Source organism: Hemitrygon akajei, chromosome 3 (genome assembly GCF_048418815.1).
Source record: "Hemitrygon akajei chromosome 3, sHemAka1.3, whole genome shotgun sequence".
Lineage (NCBI taxonomy): Eukaryota > Metazoa > Chordata > Chondrichthyes > Myliobatiformes > Dasyatidae > Hemitrygon > Hemitrygon akajei.
Window position 1 is genome coordinate 187,176,275 of NC_133126.1, and position 25,265 is coordinate 187,201,539.

Consider the following 25,265-nt stretch of genomic DNA (forward strand, 5'->3'; position numbering starts at 1 on the left):
GGATGAAGAAAACACGGGGAGCTACGTGGGAGGTTAAAACTGGGGTTTCCAACAGGGGTTGCTGGTAGGAGTCCATGGCATTAAAAAGGTTGGGAATCCCTGGGTTAAAAAATCTGCACAACTTGGTGGGCTGAGTGGCCTGGACTGTTCTATGTATTGCAAGTCGAGCAATGTGTTTGTGCTTGTTTGAAAGTCCTAGTGATGATGAATTCTGCCAAATGACCTTGACAATTTCATGTTCCACCAGAGTGGCTTCTTTACAGACCGTAAGAGATAGAAATAGAATCAGGCCATTTTCAATTATGTACTTGTTATGAGTAACAATTTGGATTCTTCCTCCAGATGAGGTTGAACAACTAGAAAAAAAGGAGTTAGGCCCTAATCATCCAAAACTTTTTGTCACCATAAGTTGTGGAGCCGATGCCGTGAGTCAGCATGGAGTTTGTACCGTGGAGCTGCAGGTAACACATAGCTTCTGTTCAAGTTTCAGCTAATTTGTATCAAGAGTTGGCTGGTGGATGTAAGCCAACATCAGTACTTTGTTTGAGGTCTGACATCGAGAGAACAGTCTTTAAACAAACAATCCTGGCTGAATTTGCATACCTGCAGTGTTCAGTGCAAGGTTTCGATTGGGCTGTCACTTACATTTGGAAGTCTGCGCGTACTCACTTTCATAATTCACAAATGTTTAAAGTCAGGCCTAAGGCACTGTGGGACTTGTCTTTACCCCAGATGTCAATGGTTAGATGCTCTGTCCACCTCAGGCAAAGCCCTGAACACCGTTGAGCACATTTACATGGAACGTTCCCACAAGAAAACTGCTCCCGTCATCAAAGGCCCCCAGCGTCCAGGCCACGCGTTCTTCTCACTACTGCCATTGGGCCAGAGACGGAAGCCTTAGCTTCCACTTAACCAGCTTCAGGAGCAGTCACTATCCCACAACCTGAACAACTTCACTTATGTGGCCTACACACTCACTTTCAAGGACTCCGTGAATCTCATGTTCTCAGTGTTTTTAATTACACAGTTTGTTTTCTTTTGCACATTGATTGCTTTTTAGTCTTTGTTTATGGTTTGTAATAAATTCTGTTGTATTTTCCCTCTTTAAATGCCTGCAGAAACTGAATCTCAAGGTAGTATATGGTGACATATATGTACTAAATAATAGATTTGAACTTTGAATGCCTTGGGGAGGGTGTGTTGAGTGATAACATCAACAAAGTATGCAACAAATATTTCTCACTATGAAGTTGTGCATAGTTATAAAGGCTTTCCAGATTCATTGCATGTGGCAATTTGACAATCTCACTAGGTGCATATTGCAGATATGTAAAATCTGGAAATCATGAACAGTTTCCATCACCACCTACTAGATAAACATTTATTAGTTGGAATTACTCACCTTAATGCTGATATATTATTCAAATTTAATATTTTTGCAATAAGTTCATTTGCTGCTGTGAATATTCAGCTTTATTTCTGCATATGCAAAATATATTTTACATAATTATGAAGGGTGTAAATAGATAAATGCAAGCAGGCCTTTTCCATTGAGGTTGGGTGGAACTGCAACTAGAGGTCATGGCTTAAGGGTGAAAGGTGAAGAGTTTAAGAGGAACATGAGGAGAAACCTCTTCACTCAGAGGATGGTTAGAGTGTGGAACGAGCTGCCAGCACTAATGGTGCATGTGACGTTTGCATAGGTACATGGAGGGCGATGGTCCCGGTGCAGATCAATGGGAGTAGGCAGTTTAAATGGTTTTGGCATGGACTAAATGGGCTGAAGGGCCTGTTCTGTGCTGTACTTTTCTCTGACTCTGTAATTTAATTGAAGGATAGAGCACTCATTGAGCACAAAATAATGGATAAAAAGAAGTTTGTTAGTCTTGTTTTATATTTTTTGTTCAATCGATAAGATTAAAGCAGCAGTGACAAGGCCAGCATTTTTTAAACCCAAAATTTTCATTCATGACATTTACAGAAAAAAAGATACAGTACATTTACAGAATTCGATAAATTATTCCCACTTACCTCCATGATTCTTTTTATATTGGGGTTTCCCCTTTTCATGTATTCCGTGACCAAACAAGTTCCAACTACGTTGTGTGAAACAGCATGTCGCCCTTAAACTTAAACCCCCCCCCACAAACTCTGTGGCAGCTGCTACAAGCTTCATCGCTTCCTTGATTAAGTGGTTCTGCACCTAGGAACATGCCAATCTGTAACAGTCATAAACTGCTCTTCCAGATGATCAAGTAGTATCTTTCACAAAGTTCAAAATACGTTTATTATTAAAATATGTATAATATACACAACCTTGAGATTTGTTACCTTACAGGCAACACAAAACAAAGAAATCTGATTGAATCCATTAAAAAAAGACAGTCAAGCACCCACTGTGCAGAAAAAAACAAATCATGCAAACAATAAAAGTAAGCAAATAAACATTCAGAATTGAAGTTCATGAAAGTGAGTCCACAGCCAGGAAGCCAGTCATTGCTGCAGCCGATTCAAGAGCCCATTAGTTGCAGGCACAGCCTCAACAGAGGCGAGAATACCGGGTGGAGAAGTGAGCTGAACACCAGCCTGTCCCTTGCCTCTGGTCCCAACACCCTGACTTTTCAATCTGGCCACATGCTTAAATTGGCCAAACCTTGATACGATCTCGCTCTCAGATCTGGGCTCTGCTGCTTTGATACAGTCTTGGGCCCAGGTTCTTGCCTCATTCAGCACAAACTCGACTTTTCCTGTTGAGCCTGCTGCTTCAATCGGTCAAACCTCAGATCTTTTCTTGCTGCCAGGCCCAGGCCCTGCCACCTCGAGTCTGACTCGCCTCTGCTTGCCTCACCTTGGTTCCGCCACATCGAATCGCCTCCAAGTCCACTCCAGCGATGGTCAAGCATTGACTCATTCCCCACTCTCGGGCCTGGGCCATGCAGCCTGGACTCAGCCTGTACACACCACGCTGCAACCGTCCCGCACCTTCAGAAGCTCAGCTCTGAAAGGGAAGTTATAGGCTATTGATTGCAGTGATCATATTCAAGAAAAAGTCTCGTGAATAAAGTAATTTATAGTTCTGTTTTGTTTGCTACCAGTAAGCCATCACTGTGCTTTACCGGTGCCATCTTAAACCAGAAGTTATCTTCCAGCAGTAAAGGATTCTATAAGTATAATAGAACAAAAGGGTAACTTGGGAGAGAACAGGCCCATTGAGGATCAGTGTGGTCACGTATGTGGCAGCAACATAGATGTACGATGTCTTAAATGTCTTACTTCTTGTCTGTATTTATTCTGGCAAGGGTCATGGATGCGAGGGAATTCAGGGAAGAGAACAATGATGTGCTGCACCAGATGAGTATTACAAAAGATTAAGGGTCGGCAGAATAGAAACACGTATTTTGTAGCAAATTCACTTCTTCATGCAATGTACTGTGTGGAAAAGTGGGAACTTCCGAAATAGAGCAGAAATGAGGATTGTAGCTCTTAAGGATTGTGGGGAAGGTGAGGAAGCTGAGGTGCATCGTGGAAAAATGTGGGATACCACTTCATCGGTAGAAACACTTGGTTTGGCCACATTTGGACTATTGTGTGCAGTTCTGATTGCCCCATTACTGGAAGGATGTGGATGCTTTGTAGAAGGCGCAGAAGAGGTCCACGGGGAAGGGGCAGAAGAGGTCCACGGGGAAGTTGCCTGGATTAGAGAGTAGCTCTAAGGAAAGATTGAACAAAGTTGGATTGTTTTCTCTGGAGCATCAGAGATGGAGGGAAGACCAAATAGAGGTTTATAAAATTATATGACGTGCACGGATAGGGTCGACAGTCTTTATCCCAAGGTAGAAATGTCAATTATTAGAGAATAAAGTCTTAAGGTGAGAGGCAATAAGTATCAAGGAGATTTAAAGTTGCTTATTAAGCCTTATTGAAGGTCAGTCATGTTGCTCTTGGTCTGCCAGTATATTAGGCCAAAGGAGATATGGACGACAGGTTTCCTTCCTTGAAAGAATTGCTGAACCAGGTAGGATTAATAAACCAGTAGTTGACCTTAGTACTGCTAACTTTTCATTCTAGAATTGCTTAAATTTAAATCCCTATGGTGGGATTTGACATTGTGTCTTCAGGTATCCAATCTAGACATGAATTGGTGGTCAGAAACTTAGCTAATGTACGAACAAGCTCGAGTTATATATGTACCAATTGTTACCTGAAGCCACAATAAGAATAATCAGAAGGTACAGATATAAAGTAGTTGGTTAAAAATGGTAATGAAAGATTGGAGTATTTTCTCCAGCAAAGGAGCATGACACAAACAATCACTGTTCAAATTGTACAGACCTAAAAGCTAGAGTATCATTAATGGTTTTCAGTTAATATACACTGTGGCCAGTTTATTAGGTAAAGGAGTGGAAACTGGTGTGGTCTTCTGCTGTTGTAGCCCATCCATGTCAAGGTTCGAGGTGCTGTGTGTTCAGAAATGCTCTTCTGCACACCACTGTGGTTATTTAAATTACTGTCACCTTCCTGTCAGCTTGAACCAGTCTGGCCATTCTCCCCTGACCTCTCTCCATAACAAGGCATTTTCACCCATAGAACTGCCATTCACTGGATTTTTTTTTTCACCTTTCCCTGTAAACTCTCAAGACTGTTGTGCATGAAAATTCTAGGAGATCAGCAGTTTCTGAGATACTCAAGCCGTACCATCTGACACCAAAGTGGTCAAAGTCACTTGGATCACATTTCTTCCCCATCCTGATGTTTGGCCTGAACAACAACTGAACCTCTTGACCATGTCTGTGTGCTTTTATGCATTGAGTTGCTGCCACGTGACTGGCTGATTAGATATTTGTGTTAATGAGCAGGTGTACTTAATAAAGTGACTACTGAGTGTAGAGAGAGAGAGAGAGATTTTGGGTAATTTCTGAAAAGGCATGGAAGCAAAATTAATAGTATTTTTTTCACAAGAAAGTTAATGGGCTGAAAGTTCCAGAGCTTTAGGTTTTGTGTATAGACATGCAACTAATTGGGTACATTTAAAAACCAGTACAGTCACAGTAGGCTGAATATTTTTGCCCTGTTGTCATTCTTCAACACCAAGTGATTAGAATGGATTATTCAGTGATATCAAGCTTGATTGAAAGGATAAGACTGTTAATATTGCAGAAGCACTGGGAAACAACAAGATGGTATGCAAGCGGGTACAGTAAATGAAGCAAAAGACATGGCCTTTTGCTACTGGCAAGCTGTTGCTCTGTGAATAATTTAATTTTGATGATGAGGTTAAAGTTACTGAGTCTAGAAGATAATATTTCTCTACAGGTGTAAAGGTTTAATTAGATTTTGTAATGGAACGTTAAGCACAGGCTCACAGTTAACACCTTATGGTTAATTATACACGGTAGGTACACAGTTTTATTTTAGATTATTTTATGTGTTGTGTATGTGTTCAGGCTGTTCTTAGATTATACATTTCCAGCATTGGTTTAATCCTGTTAATGTTAACTTGGACATTAGTAACAAATTTATTAACTACATTTTCAGTATTGTTACTTTCCCTTCTGACTGAAATATTAAACATTTGGAAAAGTTGGATAAGTGTGGCTTAAGGATGACTTAATCGAGACCTTTAAAATTTAACAGGAAATGTAATACTTGATAAGGTAGTTTCAGCTGGGAGAGGGTCTTAGCCCTTAAATAGGAACAAATAGAAGTTAATTGTGAAATCTAGCCAGCAAAATAAGAAAAATAATTTTGCTCATCAATCAAATTCCAAAGCCCAGGAAGTGAATAAATAATGCAGCGTCCTGCACTAGTCCACTTTCTTTGCTGGATTCCCCATGGAGTCCAGTGGCAGAGCAATAACTCCCTGACTTTGATATTCGGGATCCACATTTACACCAGGGAAGACTGGCTTAGGAAAGGCAAGCCAGTTCACTTGAACAGGGCCATCAGTCATGCAGAAAGGATTAGCGTAAAAAGTACTCTGCTTATTTTACCTCAATAAATACTTAGAAGTATAAAAATAATATCTAAACCTGCTTTCTTTAATGTTTAACTAATTAGACTATTACTGTAGCAAAATCAGCCTGGGATGACTGGGAACTGTCAAAGACTATAAAGGCATTCTGGGGCCTCAAGGATCAGAGCTTGATCCCTATTAATATTTCAAAGCCCATTCCATCTTGCAGAGTTGAGCAAGCTCAGCCATTCCACACCCAAATTAAATACTAAGTGTAGGTATCTGGGACTGTGAGCAGAGGCTCCAGACACGGTACTGGGATTGGAAACCTCCAATCCAGTGTAGAGTGATGGAAGGAGGCTCACTGGAGCAAAAACGCCAGCAAAGACCACTTGACCAAATTATCACTTTCTGTGCTGTGGATTTTATTCAAAACATCACAATCTGTCAATGTGCAATTCCTGTCAACTAAAATACACTGTTCCTTAATACTTTGCTCTAGCAACCAAAAATAATACACAGGGAGATCCAAACCTACACATTTGGAATCTGAAGTCTGGACAATGCCTCAAGTCCTTTTTCCAAAAGAAAATGCAAGGCTGGTAAGAATTGGTTTTTCTGTGCTTGAGATAATTTGCAGTCTGTGTCTTTGTTATCATTTCCCATTCCACTTCAATAACATTGAGGGATTTTATGCTTTCCTCAAATCAGAGAGGTTGGCTCTTAACCAAGAAACGTTCATCCACATTGTTAACTTCAGAAGTTGTGTTGTGGTCAACACGGTAGTATAGCGGTTAACACATCACTTTGCAGCTTGAGCGACGTGGGTTTAATTTCTGCTGCTGTCCGTAAGGAGTTTGTACACTCTCCCTGTGACCACATAGGTTCACTCCTGCTGCTGCAGTTTCCCCTCACATTCTAAACAAGTACAGGTTTGTGCGGGTCTTATACAATTTCAGCATAACATCCCAACTCATGTACTCAGTACATTGATTTATGAAGACCAATGTGCCGAAAGCTTTCTTTATGACTCTATCTATCAAGGAATTACAGATCTGTTTTCCCAGATTGCTTTGTTCTACTGCACACCTCAGTGCTCTACTGCTCACTGTGTAAGGCCCACCCTGGATGGTCATCCCAAGTGCAACACCCACTTGTCTGCATTAAATATCATCTACCATATTTTTAGCCCAATTTTCCAGCTGGTCCAGATTGTCACTGCTAGCTTTGATAGTTTTCCCACCTGTCCACTACAGCCCCAATCTCGGTGTCATCTGCAAATTTGGTGATCCACGTTACCACATTATCTTCCAGATCGTTGATATAGATGACAAAAAACAATGGACTCAGCACCAGTCCCTGCAGTGCACTAGTCACAGAGAGGTAACCATCTACCACATCTCTCTGGCTTCTTCCACAAAGACGATGTCTAATCTAATTTAATGCCTCATCTTGAATGTCAAACAGCTGAACCTTCTTGACCAACCTCCCATGCGGGACCTTGTCAAAGGCCTTGCTAAGGTCCATGTTGACAACATACATGCCTTGCCTTCATCAATTTTCCTGGTAATTTCCTTGTAAAATTCTATGAGATTGGTTAGACTCAACCTACCCTGCACAAAGCCATGTCGACTATCCCAAATCAGTCCCTGTCAATCCAACTACTTAAATATCCAGTCCCTTAGAATACCTTCCAGTAACCTTCCCAAAACTGTCGTCAAGTTCACCATGCTATAATTTCCTGGCTTATCTTTTACAGCCTTTCTTAAATAACGGAACAATATTAGCTATCCTCCAATCCTGCAGCACCTCTCCCATCGCTAAGGATGTTTTAAATATTTCTGATAGGGACCCTGTAATTTCCCAACTAGCCTCCCACAGGATCTGAGGGAACATTGTCAGGCCCTGGGAATTTATAAACCCTAAATTGCTTCAAGATAGCATTCACCTCCTCCTCTGTAATCTGTATGAGGTCACTGCTACTTTGCATCACTTCTATGGACTTCGTGTCCATCTCCCAAGTAAATACAGATGTTAAAAAAACATTTAAAATCTCCCCCCATCTCTTTTGCCTCCACACATAGATTTCTCCTCTGATCTTCCAGAGGATCAATTTTGTTCCTTGCAATTTTGCAATTAATGCAATTAATTTGCAATTAATATATCTGTAGAAATCCTTAGGATTCTTCTTCGTCTTATCTGCAAGAGCAACCTCATACCTTTTTTTTTTAAGCCCTCCTGACTTCCTTCTTAAATGTTCTCTTGCATTTCTTATACTCCTCAAGTACCGTATTTGTTCCTGCCTGCCTGTACTGCTATGCACCTCCTCTTTCTTAACCAGGGCCTCAATATCTTGAAAACAAGAATGTTGTGGACTTCATCTGGGATGCCCCTGATCTTGGAACCCCGGAGACATCAATCCATCTGAGAATCTTGTCTTCAAATTCTCTTTTCTGTTCTCCTAACCTACAAATCTCCTATCGTTACAGCTCGCCTCTTCTACCCCCCCCTCCCTTCTCTAATGAGACACAGAGCCAGATTTGTTGCCAGAGATCTGACCGTTGTGGACTTAGTTGCGTTTATAACTGGCAACAAAACACTTTTTTGAAGTCTGTTGAAACACCAGATAATCTGTTTTAGTGACGTTGATGGAAAGATAAATATAAGTTCCTTTTCTTCCTAGAATAGTGCCATGGTTCTTTTACATGAAAAAATGGGAGAATAGACTGCACTTTCTCAGAACTGCACCAAAGAACCAGCCTAGATTTTAACTCTCGTGTTTCTTGACTGGGTCTTGAATCCACTTTGGCTCAGAGGCTAGATTGCAGCCAGTTAAACCATTGCTGACTCTTGCCCATGCCAGTTGAAATACTTTAAAATAAAGCTTGTTTTCTAATCATTTCAAAGTTTATCTTTCCATGTTAAGCAGTTCTTCAGATTTAAGCATATTTTTTAAAGAATGCCTATTTCCATTATTGATTACAACAGAAATCAAATTATGATTAACATTCATTTATTACCTATCTCTATTACCTTTCAACTGAGTAACTTTCTGGACCATTTCAATGGGTATTTAAGAAGTGTTTTGAGAGGTTGGTGATGAAACATATCCACTCCTGCCTGAGAAGTGACTTGGATCCACTCTAATTTGCATATGCTCTTTATAGACTACAGCTAGGCATTCAATCCTATCATTCCCTCAAAAATAATTTTTAGGGAAATTAATTTGCTAAGGAAATTCGATTAGAGTTGATCGCAAGTAAGTTAGACATGGACTTCAAAGTACAGAGAACTTTATTCACGATAGCATGGGGAGTGGAACCTCTAACAGTGGATTTCAAACTCCAAATGATACAGAGAGCACAGCTCCTTGTATACATGTACAAATCGACTACAAAAGCAAAGGCTGATCGATTAACCTTGTGAATTAGAACTAGGTTCACATGCAGTTCTCCTATAATAAACTATACCCATTGCAACATTCAAAAATTAAAAAATTCAGTCCTGTGTACAGCTTTCTATTAACAGTTTGTCTCATATGCTTGAGTCTAATTCTTACAAGATTAAGCAACTGCAACTATTTATTCTAAGAGTTGTCTCTGCTGAAAACCAAGGCAATATCTATAACAGACTAAGCTGCAAACTGTTTTCCATACTCAAAGAGCCGAGATTAACCCTTTGTCTATTAAAATTGTTAACTTACAATATTTTCCTCCACACTAGTCAACAAGCTTCCAAGAGCTTGGCCTCAATACCTCCTTTGCAATTAGATCCTCAATTTCCTCTCTTATAGACCCCAGTCAGTTTGGATTGGCAACAACATCTCCACAATCTGTCAGCATAGGTGCACTACAAGACTATGCACTTAGCCCCCTGCTCTACTTGCTTTACTTATGACTACCATATTTAGTTTGCTGACAACACTACTATTGTAGGCCAAATTAAAAGTGGTGATGAATCAACATGTAAGAGGGAGATTGAAAATTTGGTTGAGTGGTGCCACAACAACCTCTCACTCAATGTCAGAAAGACTAAGGATAATTGACTTTATTAGGAGGAGGAAACCTGAGATGCAGGAGCCAGTCCTCATCGGGGGATTAAAGGTGGAGGAAGAGGTCAGCAACTTTAAATTCCTCAGTGTTATTGTTTTGGAGGACCTGTCTTGTGCCCTGCACTTAAGTGCAATTATGAAGAAAGCACAGCAGCGCCTCTATTTCCTTAGGAGTCTGTGAAAATCTAGCATGACATTGAAAACTCTGACAAACTTCTATAGATGCGTGGTGGAGAGTATATTGACTGGCTACATGACAGCCTGGTATGGAAGCACCAATGCCCTTGAACAGAAAATCCAACAAAAAGTAGTGGGTACTGCTCAATCCATCACAGATAAAGCCCTCCCCACCACTGAGCACATCTACAAGGAGAATTGCCACAATAAAGCAGCATCCATCATCAAGGACCCCCACCACACAGGCCATGCTCTCTTCTCACTGCTGCCATCAGGAAGAAGGTACAGGAGCCTCAGGAGTCACACCACCAGGTTCAGAAACAGTTATCACCATCAGGCTCTTGAGCCAGAGGAGACAACTTCACTTACCCCATCACTGAACTGTTCCCACAACCTATGGATTCACTTTCCAGAACTACTCACGTCCTGTTCTCGATAATTTATCGCTTATTTATTTATGATTATTATTATTATTATTATTATTTCCTTTTTTTCTTTTAGTATTTACACAGTTTGTTGTCTTTTGCACACTGGTTGTCTGCCCTGTTGGTGCCCTCTTTCATTGATTCTATTCTGGTTATTAGGCTTATTGAGTATATCCGCAAGAAAATTACTCTTAGGTTTGTATTTGGTGATGTACGTGAACTTTGATAATAAATTTACTTTGAACTTTGAGGTTGTTTTGTAGTAGCAAGTTATAATTGAATTAAAGTTTCATAGCTAGCGTGCTGAGATTTGAACTTTCATATCTGGGTTGTTAGGTCGTGCTGTAAGGTTACTGATCCAGTAATGTAACTGCTGTATTACTTGAAAACAATAACTGTGAAGTACAGAGAATTTTTCCCAACGTTTTGGGAGCAATGTTTAAAAATAGCTCAGTCATCTTTGATATCATGTTTTTACTTGTCACATGTTAATAACTGCTTTTGTTTTCCTTGTGAGATTAGGTGCCCTTGCTGGTCAGATGATGAAAGTATTTGTGCAAGAAATGTAAACAATGAAGTACAGTTTTTTGATGGAAATGCATTTGGTATGTAATTTCATCCAAATCACTCAGAAGCAAGAGAATTGTGCAGAAAGTGAACCTTATTTATACTTGAAGCTTTTTCTTAAAAAATAAGTTATGTGCTATAAATTGATATCCATAAATAATTTTTGGCTTTTAGAGTAAATCAGATAGTGAGATTACCGAACAAATCCAATGAATGAACATCTGAAGGACATTTCCAGATTTCAAATATTCTGAATTACCCTGGTGAGGTTATTTGTACCTATTGTTTATTGTGATATAACAGGAAAGAAATTACATTATTAAATACAAAGTAAGTTTTTATAAAACTATTTGTTGGTGTGGTTTCACAATAAAAGATGCTTGGTACGGTTGGTTGTTCAATGAGCACTCAGAAAAATATAAGACCATAAAACATAGAAGCAGAATTAGACCATTTGGCCCATCGAGTCAGCTCCACCATTCAAACATGGCTGATTGATTTTCCGTCTCACCTCCATTCTCCTGCTACTCTCAGTAACATTTCTTCCCCTACTAATCAAGAACCAATCAACCTCTGCTTTAAGCATACCCAGTGACATGATCTTCACAACTGTCTGTGGCAAATGCTTCCACAGATTCACCACTCTCTGACTAAAGAAATTCCTCCTTATCTCTGTTCTCATATGTTTTGTGTTTCCAAAATTGTAAACTATTGTATTTTTTTCTCTCTCAACAATAAAAGTAGACTGAGCAGCTGGAATAAATGATTATTTCCCTTGCTGTGGGTAATTGAATCAAATGGTGTGGGTTCCTAAAGATACCACCAAAGTCCTTAAACCAAATCTATGATCTGCCCTGAGCTGGGTCATCTTGGTTTTGATGGCACTTAATCAGAAGGAGGATGACAAACTGTATTCTTGAACTTTCAGTTGAATTCCTCCAGGAAAGTGAGCACCGAGATATCAGTGAGGTCAGGTCAAAGGTCTGACATTACTCAGGATGAAGGATAGCCAATTGAGGGAGAGACCCTGAGATCCTGAATGTTCAGTAACTAGCATATTTTGTAGAAGACTAGAAAATAATGATTTTTTAAATGATCTGAAATGTTTTAAGTTCTAAAGAGAGCTTAGCAGAAGGAACAGGAGATATAGATTAATTTACATTTATGTAAAGCACTAGAAACATAGAAAATAGGTGCAGGAGTAGGCCATTCGGCCCTTTGAGCCTGCACAGCCATTCAGTATGATCATGGCTGATCATCCAACTCAGAACCCTGTACCTGCTTTCTCTCCAAACCCCTGATCCCTTTAGCCACAAGGGCCATATCTAACTTCCTCTTAAGTATAGCCAATGAACCAGCCTCAACTGTTTCCTGTGGCAGAGAATTCCACAGATTCACCACTCTCTGTGTAAAGAAGTTTTTCCTCATCTTGGTCCTAAAAGGCTTCCCCTTTATCCTTAAACTGTGACCCCATGTTCTGGACTTCCCCAACATCAGAAACAATCTTCCTGCATCTAGCCTGTCCAATCCCTTTAGAATTTTATACGTTTCAATAAGATCCCCCTTCAATCTTCTAAATTCCAGTGAGTATAAGCCTAGTCGATCCAGTCTTTCTTCATATGAAAGTCCTGCCATCCCAGGAATCAATCTGGTGAACCTTCTCTGTACTCCCTCTATGGCAAGAATGTCTTTCCTCAGATTAGGGGACCAAAACTGCACACAATACTCTAGGTGCAGTCTCACCAAGGCCTTGTACAACTGCAGTAGAACCTCCCTGCTCCTGTACTCAAATCCTTTTGCTATGAATGCCAACATACCATTTGCCTTTTTCACCGCCTGCTGTACCTGCATGCCCACCTTCAATGACTGGTGTACAATGACACCCAGGTCTCGTTGCATCTCCCCTTTTCCTAATCGGCCACCGTTCAGATAATAATCTGTTTTCCTGTTCTTGCAACCAAAAGTGGATAACCTCACATTTATCCACATTAAATTGCATCTGCCATGAATTTGCCCACTCACCTAACCTATCCAAGTCACCCTGCATCCTCCTCACAGCTAACACCGCCGCCCAGCTTCATGTCATCCGCAAACTTGGAGATGCTGCATTTAATTCCCTCGTCTAAATCATTAATATATATTGTAAACAACTGGGGTCCCAGCACTGAGCCTTGCGGTACCCCACTAGTCACTGCCTGCCATTCTGAAAAGGTCCCGTTTACTCCCACTCTTTGCTTCCTGTCTGCCAACCAATTCTCTATCCACATCAATACCATACCCCCAATACCGTGTGCTTTAAGTTTGCACACTAATCTCCTGTGTGGGACCTTGTCAAAAGCCTTTTGAAAATCTAAATATATCACATCCACTGGCTCTCCCCTATCCACTCTACTAGTTACATCTTCAAAAAATTCTATAAGATTCGTCAGACATGATTTTCCTTTCACAAATCCATGCTGACTTTATCTGATGATTTCACCTCTTTCCAAATGTGCTGTTATCACATCTTTGATAATCGACTCTAGCATTTTCCCCACCACCGATGTCAGACTAACCGGTCTATAATTCCCCGGTTTCTCTCTCCCTCCTTTTTTAAAAAGTGGGGTTACATTAGCCACCCTCCAATCCTCAGGAACTAATCCAGAATCTAAGGAGTTTTGAAAAATTATCACTAATACATCCACTATTTCTTGGCCTACTTCCTTAAGCACTCTGGGATGCAGACCATCTGGCCCTGGGGATATATCTGCCTTTAATCCCTTCAATTTACCTAACACCACTTCCCTACTAACATGTATTTCCCTCAGTTCCTCCATCTCACTAGACCCTCGGTCCCTGATTATTTATGTCCTCCTTAGTGAAGACAGAACCAAAGTAGTTATTCAATTGGTCTGCCATGTCTTTGTTCCCTATGATCAATTCACCTGTTTCTGACTGTAAAGGACCTACATTTGTCTTGACCAATCTTTTTCTTTTCACGTATCTATAAAAGCTTTTACAGTCAGTTTTTATGTTCCCTGTCAGCTTTCTCTCATAATCTTTTTTCCCTTTCCTAATTAAGCCCTTTGTCCTCCTCTGCTGGTCTCTGAATTTCTCCCAGTCCTCAGGTGTGCCGCTTTTTTTTTTGCTAATTTATATGTTTCTTCTTTGGACTTGATACTATCCCTAATTTCCCTTGTCAGCCACGGGTGCACTACCTTCCCTGGTTTATTCTTTTGCCAAAGTAGGATGAACAATTATTGTAGTTCATCCATGTGATCTTTAAATGCTTGCCATTGCATATCCACTGTCAACCCTTTAAGAATCATTTGCCAGTCTATCTTAGCTAATTCACGTCTCATACCTTCAAAGTTACCCTTCTTTAAGTTCAGAACCTTTGTTTCTGAATTAACTATGTCACTCTCCATCTTAATGAAGAATTCCACCATATTATGGTCGCTCTTACCCAAGGGGCCTCACATGACAAGATTGCTAATTAACCCTTCCTCATTGCTCAATACCCAATCTAGAATGGTCTGCTCTCTAGTTGGTTCCTCGACATGTTGGTTCAGAAAACCATCCCGTCTACATTCTAAGAGATCCTCTTCCTCAGCACCCTTACCAATTTGGTTCACCCAATCTATATGTAGATTGAAGTCACCCATTATAACTACTGTTCCTTTATTGCACACATTTCTAATTTCCTGTTTAATGCCATCCCCAACCTCACTACTACTGTTAGGTGGCCTGTACACAACTCCCACCAGCGTTTTCTGCCCCTTAGTGTTATGCAGCTCCACCCATAACATAATTCCCCTTAGTGCGAGACTACTCACATCTGCCTTATTGATATCATTCATTCTATTTGTTTCTTCTCTTGGGTAAAGTTCATGGAAAAGATATGAAATGTTTATTTCAATGCTATTGGGCAGTATGTATTTGTAATGTGTATTTACACAGTGGAAATCAGTAAAACAATATTTTGTGATGAATTTTACTGACGTTCATTTCCCAAACCCTTCATAACAGATAAAATTGCACACAAACTCCACTTGCAGAAAGTATCAGATTTTGCATTGTCACCAGGACCTCAGCCCTGCAAGGTACTTTTATCATTTACTTCTCGGTGTGTGTTTTGTGTGGTATATTTGTAAAAATAGTTATTGGGTAAAGTCATTTCCAAACATAACAGAACCCAAGATTCTAGCTGCCTTTAAATTACTGACTTCAACTTAACCATGATAACTTTACATTTGAGTTGTATACATGCAAGGGTATCCGCAGATGCTGGAAATCCAGAGTAACACATACAACATGCTGGAGGAACTCAGCAGGTCAGGCAGCATCTACAGAAAGGAGTAAACAAGTTGACATTTTTGGCTGAGACCCTTCATCAGGACCTTGTGTCTCTCAACTGTGGGTCATAAGGACAAGCCAGTTCACGGTATTACATCTGTTGCATATGAGGAAGAAGATTTGGCTCACTCTAGCTCAAACCTCCTCTCACTGTTCTCCAACCATTTCAGCCAGTTGAATTACAGAATCACTCTATTCCTGAAGTTAATCCAAAACCCATTCCAGGGGTTAGTCGCTCTGCACAAGGAGCAGAGTGTCTAATGCTATAAGAACATAGGATCAACGGTATGCTATTTGGCCCTGGAGTCTATTTCGCCATTTATTAATATGGCTGATCTGTGATTTAACTCTTTCTCTCCTCAAGAAGCCCTTCGGTATTAAGGGTGGTTAGCTTCAACATCACGTGGGACCCACAGACTGTGTGACAGACTGGAAGTGTGGTGCTGGATGGGGTAGTTAGTTTGGTAGTTGCTAGTGTGATTGTTTTCAGGCTGATATGAACAATGTAGACTGTCCATTAGACTTCTGGTTAGTTATTGTCATATGTATCAAGATAGAGTGTAAAGCTTGTCTTGCATACTGTTTATACAGATCAAATTGTTACACAGTGCATGTATTAGGATAAGGTAAGACAATAACAATGCAGGATAAAATGTAAAAGCCACAAAGAATCCACAGTGCAGGTAAACAATGAAGTACAAAATCTTAATGAGGTAGATTGTGAGGCCAAAGAGTCCATCTTATCAAACAAGATGTCCCTTCAAGAGTCTGATTGCAGAGGATTGAATCTGTCCTTGAGCCTGGTGAGTGGAGAAGAGAGAATGTCTGGAGTGGGTGGGGTCTTTGATTTTATGCTGGCTGCTTTACTGAGGCAACAAGGAGCTGGGTTTTGGGACTGTAACCCTTACAAAAGTCATTTATCCTGCCAACAAATTCAGGGAGGTTTTATGGAGGCAGCCTTGATGGCCACCCCCCTGCACTTTGGGTGGTGCAAAAAAGGGGGGTATAGTTCACAGATACTTATTGGACCATGAACCTTTTGGAGGTTTGGAGATCTTGACCTTTGAACATTCTTTGTAACCAGCAACCAGAAGCTGACGGTAAATTTGATCATGCATAGCTGCCCTCATTGAGGGGGTGGCTTTCACGATCTGGAAAGTGGTCCGTGTTTTCCCAGAAAATTATCATGGACTTTTATTGTTGGCCTGTTGTCAGCCAGGACCAGTTGATGAATGACCTTTATTTAAAGCCCATTCTCACGAGTGCACCATTATACAAGCTGAAGACGACTTGGGGCTTGGTTTTGAATATGTGCTTGTATAAGATTGCGTGGTCCACCACACCTCAAGAGGACCTTTGTGTATAGTGCTAACAGTGACCAACATAGAACTGTATGGCATTGTATAGACTCTTCAGCCCACAATATTGTGCTGATCCTTTAACTTACCCTAAGATCAATCCCTCCCACATAGCCTTTTTTTCTTTTATCCATACACCTATCTGAGTTTCTGAAGTTTCCCTAATGTATCTGACTCTACCACCACCCATGGCAGGACATGTAAAACTCACTGTGTGAAACTAAAACCTACCTCTGACATTCCTCCTACACTATTCTCCATTCACCTTAAAACCATGCCCCCTCAGATTAGCCATTTCCACGCTGGGAAAAGGGTGCTGGCTGTTCACTCGATCTATGTACCTTATCATCTTAGACACCTCTTCAAGTTGACTTTCGTCCTCCTTTGCTCCAAAGAGAAAAACCCCTAACTCATTCGAACAAATTGACTTTGTAACTTAACTCTGCTCTCCCTTCAGAAGTTGTCTCTCCAGTGACTAAGTTCAATCCATTTTTTTTCCTTAAGATGAAGGCTTCTGTCAATTGTTTTAACTGTATTTTCGCACTATTCATTTTCATGAAGCATACTTTTTCGATAAAGAAACTTGTATGTGACGTAGATGTCTTTCTTTGTAGATGTTTTGAAATACCATTTAAGAACGGAGCAAACACTTTTTATTTTATAAGGTTGCTGTGTATGTGCCTGGATCGAAGGGTGCACCGTCATTTGTTCGATTGTACCAGTATCCAAATTTTGATGGCCCGTCCTCTGCCTTGGCAAATAAAAGTTTTTTTAAAGCTGACAAAGTGACAATGCTTTGGAATAAGAAAGGTAGGATTTCTTTTGACATTTCCACAACATATCAAGTGATCTTGCTTGCACAAAAAGCCTTTTTAACCAGCTGTTAATGTGTTGGCTTAACTTGCAATATTAAATATCTGAAGGCCTTGATGTGACAGGAAACTGAGAAAAAAATCTCCATCCCATCATCTCACTCATTAAAACACTGGTGCATTGTTTCAGTAACTGAAGTGGTTTATGGCAGAATTCATATAAAGGAATTTAAAAAAACTTTTCTCTTTTGATATCTGGCCAAGTGTCATTCTACTTACTTAAGTTTCACTCGTAGCACATTTCTTTAGGCTCTGACGTGGTCTCTACCATGACATTAAAAGTGGGCAATTGAGCTGTTTCTAGTTTGAGGCAGTGAGCAGTGTACCGTCCTCTACTTGGTTGTCTTCTGTCACCATCCCTGCCCGACTGTTGGGCTGAGATTAGGAATTTGTTGAGTGGGTACGAATTCACTCTCCCTTCCTCATGTTCACTATATTATCCCTGCTAAAGCTGCTGGTTTGTCCTTTCTCAGCATGTAAAAATAAATCCTTGATAGTTGAGTTCCTCAAACTAATACAAGCTGCAGAGGATTACAACTACACTTCCCAGTGTTATTTCTAGTTCCTGTTTTGGTCACATTGTCTTTACTGATCCCTTGAGGTCCTTGAAAACAAAACACGGCAATAGCTTCAACTTAACAAACTTTTTGGAATAATCAGAATAATGTTTATTATCAGTGGTTTATGATGTGAAATTTGTTATCTTGCAACAGCAGTAAAGGACATAAAATTACTATAAATTATTAAAATAAATAAGGAATAATGAGCTGCAGTTTATGAACTGTTCAGAAACGATGGTGGAGGGGAAGAAGCTGTTTTTGAATCATTGAATGTGGATTTTTCGGCTCCTGTACCTTCTCACCGATGGCAGTAACGAGAAGAGGATGTGTCCTGGATATTGAGGGTCCATAATGATGGGTGCTGCCGCCTTTGGCCTCTTGTAGATGTCCTCAATGGCAGGGAAGGCTGTGCACATATTGGAGCTGGCCAGCGAGTCTGTAACCCACTGCCGCCTCTTGCCATTCAGTGCATTGGAGGCTTCGTACCAAACAGTGATGAATGCTGTCTGCTGTACATTTATATAAATTTATAAGTACCAAATCTTCTCAAACTCCAAACAAAGCAGAACTGAAACCATTGCCTATCAAAGTGCTAACCTATTCAAGGAATACATCTGTTGTCACAGAAATGTCACAACTGTACTCAGTAACTCCAGAATAGGAAGAGATATTTTGGCAAACGTTTTTACCACTGACGTCTATTAAGATCATTAGAAGTGAAAACTTAAAATAGCTACTAAAGCAAGAAAGAGGAACAGCGTTACTATTTCAGCTCTATGGTCTTTCATCGAAACAATTGGAAGGTTGCTGTAAATGCCAGATGAGGTTAGGGTCAGAGTTCAAGGTTATGACTGCAGGTCCAATTACTTAAAACGTTGCCAATTCTTGCAATCAAGACCAAAATTGCTACTTCAGTCAGATGTTAAATAATCAAGAATCACATTTGTATATCTGTAACGCTTGTTCAAGCAGAGTCAGTAGCACAGGAATGGGCAAAATTCAAAGTTCAAAGTAAATTTTATTATCAAAGTATATGTATGTCACCATATACTACCCTGAGATCCATTTTCTTGTAGGCATACACAGTAAGTACAAAGAAATACAATGGGTTCAATGAAAAACTGAACACAAGCAAAGGTGGTCAAACACCCAATGTGCAAAATTTAGCAAATTGTGCAAATGCAAAAGAAAAAGAAATCAGAAACAAAATAATAATAATAACAAATAAATAAGCTATATATATATTGAGAACATGAGTTGTAGAGGTCTTGAAAGTAAGTGCACAGGTTGTGGAACCAGTTTGGTGTTGGGGTGAGTGAAGTTATCCCCTCTAGTCCAAGAGCTTGATGGTTGAGGGGTAATAACTGTTCCTGAACCTGGTGGCATGGGACCTGAGGCAGCAGCAAGAAAGGAGCATGTCCTGGGCGGTGGGGGTCCTTGATGACGGATGGATAGTTGATGGATTATCAACCTGTCCTTATCTGCCTTTGATTCTCCTTCATAAATGCTCGTTAACACCTATCTCGTCGATCAAGTTCTTGATTCTGTCCCAACGTTTCTTCATGTAGTTCAGTTTTTGATTGCAAGGTGAAGCACCTTAGATTGCTTTATCATGCAAAATGCAAATAATTGCAGTGTCGTCAAGATTTCAATGCAAATGTTTCCTTCCCTCAGGAACTGCGCTATTGGTGATTGCCAGTACCGATGTGGACAAGTCAGGAGCATCCTACTATGGTGAACAAACCCTGCACTACATAGCATCCAACGGAGAAACTGCATTAGTGCAGCTGCGTATGTATTTTTCATACATTTGTTTTGTAAGTAAGATTAGAAAGCTGCTGACACTTGCTGTAGGTTTGTTCGATGATTGTAATCAGGCTTTCTTTCCTTGCGTAAATCTATCTGTTACACAGTTCCGTCAAACGTGGTCAGTGATGGGCTAGAGTTTTCCAGCCAATAATTTGAATCAAAATTATTTAAGGGGAACCTGAGGCCGAAATTACTTCACTCAGAAGGTGGTGTAAGTATGGAACGATCTGCCAGTGGAAGTGGTAGATGTGGGTTAAATTGCAGCATTTAAGAGAAGTTTGGATGAGTACTTGGACAGGGAGATATGGAGGGCTGTGGTCTAGGTATGGGTTGATGGGACTAGGTAAAATAACAGTTCAGTACGGACTAAATGGGCTGAAGGTCGTTTTCTGTGCTGTAGTGCTCTATGACTTTAGAGAGTGTGCACAAGAGATGCTGGCTGGATTAGAGAGCGTGTTTTATGAGGCCAGGTGGAGCGAGCTACGCCTGTTCTGTTTGGAGTGAAGGAGGATGGGAAGTGAGGTGTATATGATGATGAGGGGCACTGATAGAGTGGACAGCCAGCACCTTTTCCCCAAGGTGGCAATGACTAATATGAGAGGTGATTAGAGAAAAGTATAGGAGGGATGTCAGAGGTAGGATTTTTTACACAGAGTAGTGGATGTGTGGAACCGGGGTGGTGGTGGAGGTGGATGTATTAGGGACACTTAAGAAACTCTTAGATAGCCACTTATGTGATAGAAAAATTCAAAATTCAAAGTAAATTTATCATCAAAGTACATATACAGCACTGAGGTGTATTTTCTTGCAGGCATACATGCTAAGTCTAAGAAACACAATAGAATCAATGAAAGACTGCACTCAACAGGATGGACTAACAATGTGCAAAGGATAACAAATCTTGCAAATATGAAAGAGAAAAAATAAATAATAATAATAAATAAAAAAGCAATAAATAATGAGAACATGAGATTAAAAAGTCCTTAAAAGTGAGTTCATAGGATGTGGGAACAATTCAGTGATGGTGCGAGTGAAGTTATCCCCTCTTTGCAAACTCATAAGGAAGTAGCGAGTTGCTGTGATTTCTTCATTGGAGTTGTGCTTAGCGAATACAGCAGGGGACTAAGCACACAGCCTTGTGGTAGGTAGGTAGGCCTCCGTTAGTCTCGAGAGACCATGGATTTGTGCCTTGGAAAGCTTCCAGGGCACAAGCCTGGGCAAGGTTTTTTTTTTATGGAAGACCGGCAGTTGCCCAAACTGCAAGTCTTCCCTCTCCACGCCACCGATGTTGTCCAAGGGAAGGGCATTAGGACCCATACAGCTTGGCACCAATGTCATTGCAGAGCAATATATGGTTAAGTGCCAAGGACACACACGCAGCCTCAGCCAATGCTCGAACTAGCGACCTTCAGATTACTAGACTAACACCTTATCAACTTGGCCACGCACCAACACTACAGCCTTGTGGTGCCTCTGTGCTGATCGACATTTTGGTGGAAATATTGTTGCCAATCTGAACTGACTGCGGTCTGCAAATGAGGAAATCAGGGATCCAATTGCACAAGGAGGCTTTGAGGCCAAGTTCTTTGAAGCTTATTGATTAGTTTTGAGGGGATGATAGTGTTGAATGCCAAGCTATAGCCAATAAAGAGCATCATGCTGTCTTTGCTGTCTAGATGTTCCTGGGTTGAGTGAAGAGCCAATGAAATGGCATCTGCTGTGGATCTGTTGTGCTGGTGGGCAAATTGGAGCGGATCCAAGTCACTTCAGAAGCAGGAGTTGATATGTTTCATCACCAACCTCGGAAAGCACTTCATTACAGTGGATGTAAATGCTACTGCGTGATAGTCATTGAATAGTGGAGGGCTCTGTAGCAGGGAAGTGTTAGATTGACCTTAGAGTAGATTAAAAGGTCAAAGCAACATCGTGGGCCGAAGAGCAGGTACTGTTCCATGCTCTGTTTTGGAAGTGACATAGAAAGGAGTGCAGGACGGGAAGTCAGCTGGAGTAGCTGTGCCTCTTTTTCACTTGACAGAGAATACAGCTCGAAAGATCGAATCAGCTTGCATTCATACTGTGTCTTGTCGCATCCTTGTATTAATCCCCAAAAATGCTTCACAACTCATTAATTTAATTTGAACTACATTTATTAGTCAAATATTTGAGCCAATTGGAAAGAGACAGAACAGCATTAACAGGATTTTCTGCTTTTGCTATTCATAACTAAGGAATGAAAATTGGTTGGCTCAGAAGATTTTAACCCTCTATCTTTTTTGAAACATTAATTTTATGCAAACACCTAATTTTTCCTTTGGGTTGGGTACTTATCGTTGATTACATGTTTCCGAATTGCTTTGAAACATTTTCCTCCACAAATTAAAGATGTTGCATTAATGGAGGATACTGCTTTTCATGACAGCATGTTACTGTTGAACAAATTTTCTTTCTTTCAGCAAAAAATGGCCCAATCTATGATGTGGTCTGGAATCCAAATTCTCTTGAATTCTGTGTCGTTTATGGTTTCATGCCCGCCAAAGTTACGGTCTTCAATCAGAAGTGTGACCCAGTCTTCGACTTTGGTACTGGCCCTCGGAATGCAGCCTTCTATAGCCCTCAGGGACACATCCTGGTGCTGGCAGGCTTTGGAAATCTCCGAGGGCAGATGGAGGTCTGGGATGTGAAAAAGTACAAACAGATTTCAAAGCCGCAGGCTCCTGACACTACCTATTTCTCATGGTGCCCCGATGGCGAGCACATCGTAACAGCAACTTGTGCGCCAAGGTTACGGGTTAGCAACGGATTTAAGATCTGGCACTACAGCGGTGTAGTTCATCACAAGATTGAAGTGCCATCGAACTCTGAGCTCTGGGAAGTCCAGTGGCAGCCATTTGTAGATGGTGCGTTCCCTGAAAAGGCCATCAAATATCAAACAGTTCCCAATGATGTTCCTAGTATTGATGCCAAGCCCGCACAGGCTTACAGACCTCCTGCACTGAGAAACAAGCCAGTAACCAGCATCAAACTGGTGAGTGACATTCAGTACACATTGGAATTTGGGTGCCCTTTCTGAAGTTTGTGCAGCATTAAGTATATTTTTCATGTTATTCTTACAAATACAGAGAAAGGTTCGCTTTGCTTGTCACATGTAGATCAAAGCATATAATGAAATGCATCATTTGCGTCAATGATGAGGATGTGCTAGTGGCAGCCCACACATGTTGCCATTCTTCCGATGCCAATATAGTGTGCCCATAGCTTGCTGACCCTAACCCTAACATGTTTGTCTTTGGAATGTGGGAGGAAACCGGAACACCTGAAGGAAACCCACAGGGAGAACATACAAACTCCTTGCAGACAGCGATGGGAATTGTTCGCCGTTTGCGCTATAAAATGTTATACGAACCACCGTGGCACACAGATTTCCCAGTATCGGATGATGCAATGAAGTTGAGGTATCATGTTCCACCTTAGTATGAGAAACTCCTGAAAAATAGTAATTCTAGTAGTTGTTCTGACCATCTAGGTGTAAGTTGTGGATTTTATGTTTCCGTTTTAATGGATCAACATATTTTGTCTTCACTGACCTCAAACAGGAATTCTGCCAGCTAAACCTGCAAATACTAATTATCTCTCAGTCAAAAACTTCTCAGATTAATTAAAGGCAATTGATAAGATTCTATTCTGTTTATTATTAAGGTCAAGTGCATTTTCAAGTTTAATTGTCATTCAACCATACACATTGATGATATGTTTACCATATACATAGCATGTATACAGCTAAAGGAAACAGCATTCCTGAGGGGCCAAGGAGCAAAATAGTACATACCGGTACATTTTGCACACAGCTCATACAGTTACGTTAGCAGACAGTCACAAAACAATAATAGCACAAGTCCCTGAGTGACATGGCCTGAAGATTGATGGTACATGGGATGTTTTCTTGAAGCCATGTTTCTGCAAGAACAAGCATGCTCCTCATCTCACACTAGGTCAGATCCATTGATTGGAAAATGCCTGTGAAGTTAGGTGATGCTGTTACTTTACCTCTTTCCATATTCCAGATCAGGCTAGTGAGAGATGTACCTCTCCTGTGGACACCAGCATTAAAGTTCTGTAAGACAGAGAATCTTGAGGTTGTGTAGAGTACACATGCTTTGATAATAAATGAACTTTGAGAAAACTGGAGCCCTCAGACCACACACAGCCACTGCTCTTTGTCAATCCCACTCTTGTAGCCAGGCGAATTCAGTGATAATTATGTTTAGATTACTTGTTCTCTGGTTTAATCTCTTTGAATTTGGTGTTTGTGGAGCATTGGCTGAAGCTGCTTTTTAATCTTATAGGTATATGAATGCCAACACTTGACCTTTTGACATGTATGAAAATTAATTTCAATAGCAATTCATATGTGAAACGCCAAACTCAGTTGAGCGCACCAGGGTTGGTGAAACGAGGAACTGAGCTGTCAGTTTTATTAAGGCTGTCAGATGAAAGCACTGTCAATTGGAAAAGCAGCTAAATGAGATTGTAATGCTAGTGCTCTTCGTTAATGAAAGGCTTTATGAAAGGAGCGGACTCGATGGGCCAAATGGCCTAATCTGCTCCTATATCTTATGATTTTCTCTATAATCTTTATCCTTCCTCCATGTGAGGTGAGGTTTGGCTGCCCTGAGCTTTGTTCAAACAATCAACAGTAAAGAGCAATTGCTCTAATTTCTCCAAAACTTAGCAATATATTAAAAGATGTTTAAGCTTATTGAAAATTGGCCATAAGCCTGTTAGGGCAGTAGCCTGTTTTGATCCAACCATTTTGCTGTCACGGTTAAGAAAGCTCACCAACACCTCTATTTCATCAGGAAGTTGAAGAGATTCAGCATGTCTCTGTTGACTCTTCCCAATTTTGAACAATGCGTTCTATCTGGATGCGTAGCCGCTTGGTATGGCAACTGCTCTGTACGTGACCACAAGAAACCTCAGAGGGATGTGGCACAGCTCAGCACATCACAGAAAGCAGCTAACATCATCAAAGACCCCACCCAGCCCAAACATTCTTCTCCCTTTCCCATCAGACTCAAAATACAAAACTCCGAAAGCAAGTATCACCAGCCTCAAGGACAGCTTCTGTCAGGCTGTTATCAGGCTCTCGTATGATAAGATA

At 40.7% G+C, this 25,265-nt stretch overlaps 1 protein-coding gene across 3 annotated transcripts in view; it reads left to right on the plus strand.

The window, feature by feature from the left end:
* eif2a (eukaryotic translation initiation factor 2A) overlaps positions 1-25,265 on the plus strand; it is a 53,443-nt gene that overhangs the window by 16,045 nt on the left and 12,133 nt on the right. For all 3 annotated transcript variants that reach the window (XM_073041588.1, XM_073041589.1, XM_073041590.1), the window contains 6 exons: positions 6,456-6,555; positions 11,129-11,211; positions 15,182-15,255; positions 17,532-17,676; positions 19,973-20,089; positions 22,561-23,132. In XM_073041588.1, the coding sequence (XP_072897689.1) occupies positions 6,456-6,555; positions 11,129-11,211; positions 15,182-15,255; positions 17,532-17,676; positions 19,973-20,089; positions 22,561-23,132 (1,091 nt within the window). The remainder of the gene's footprint in view (positions 1-6,455; positions 6,556-11,128; positions 11,212-15,181; positions 15,256-17,531; positions 17,677-19,972; positions 20,090-22,560; positions 23,133-25,265) is intronic.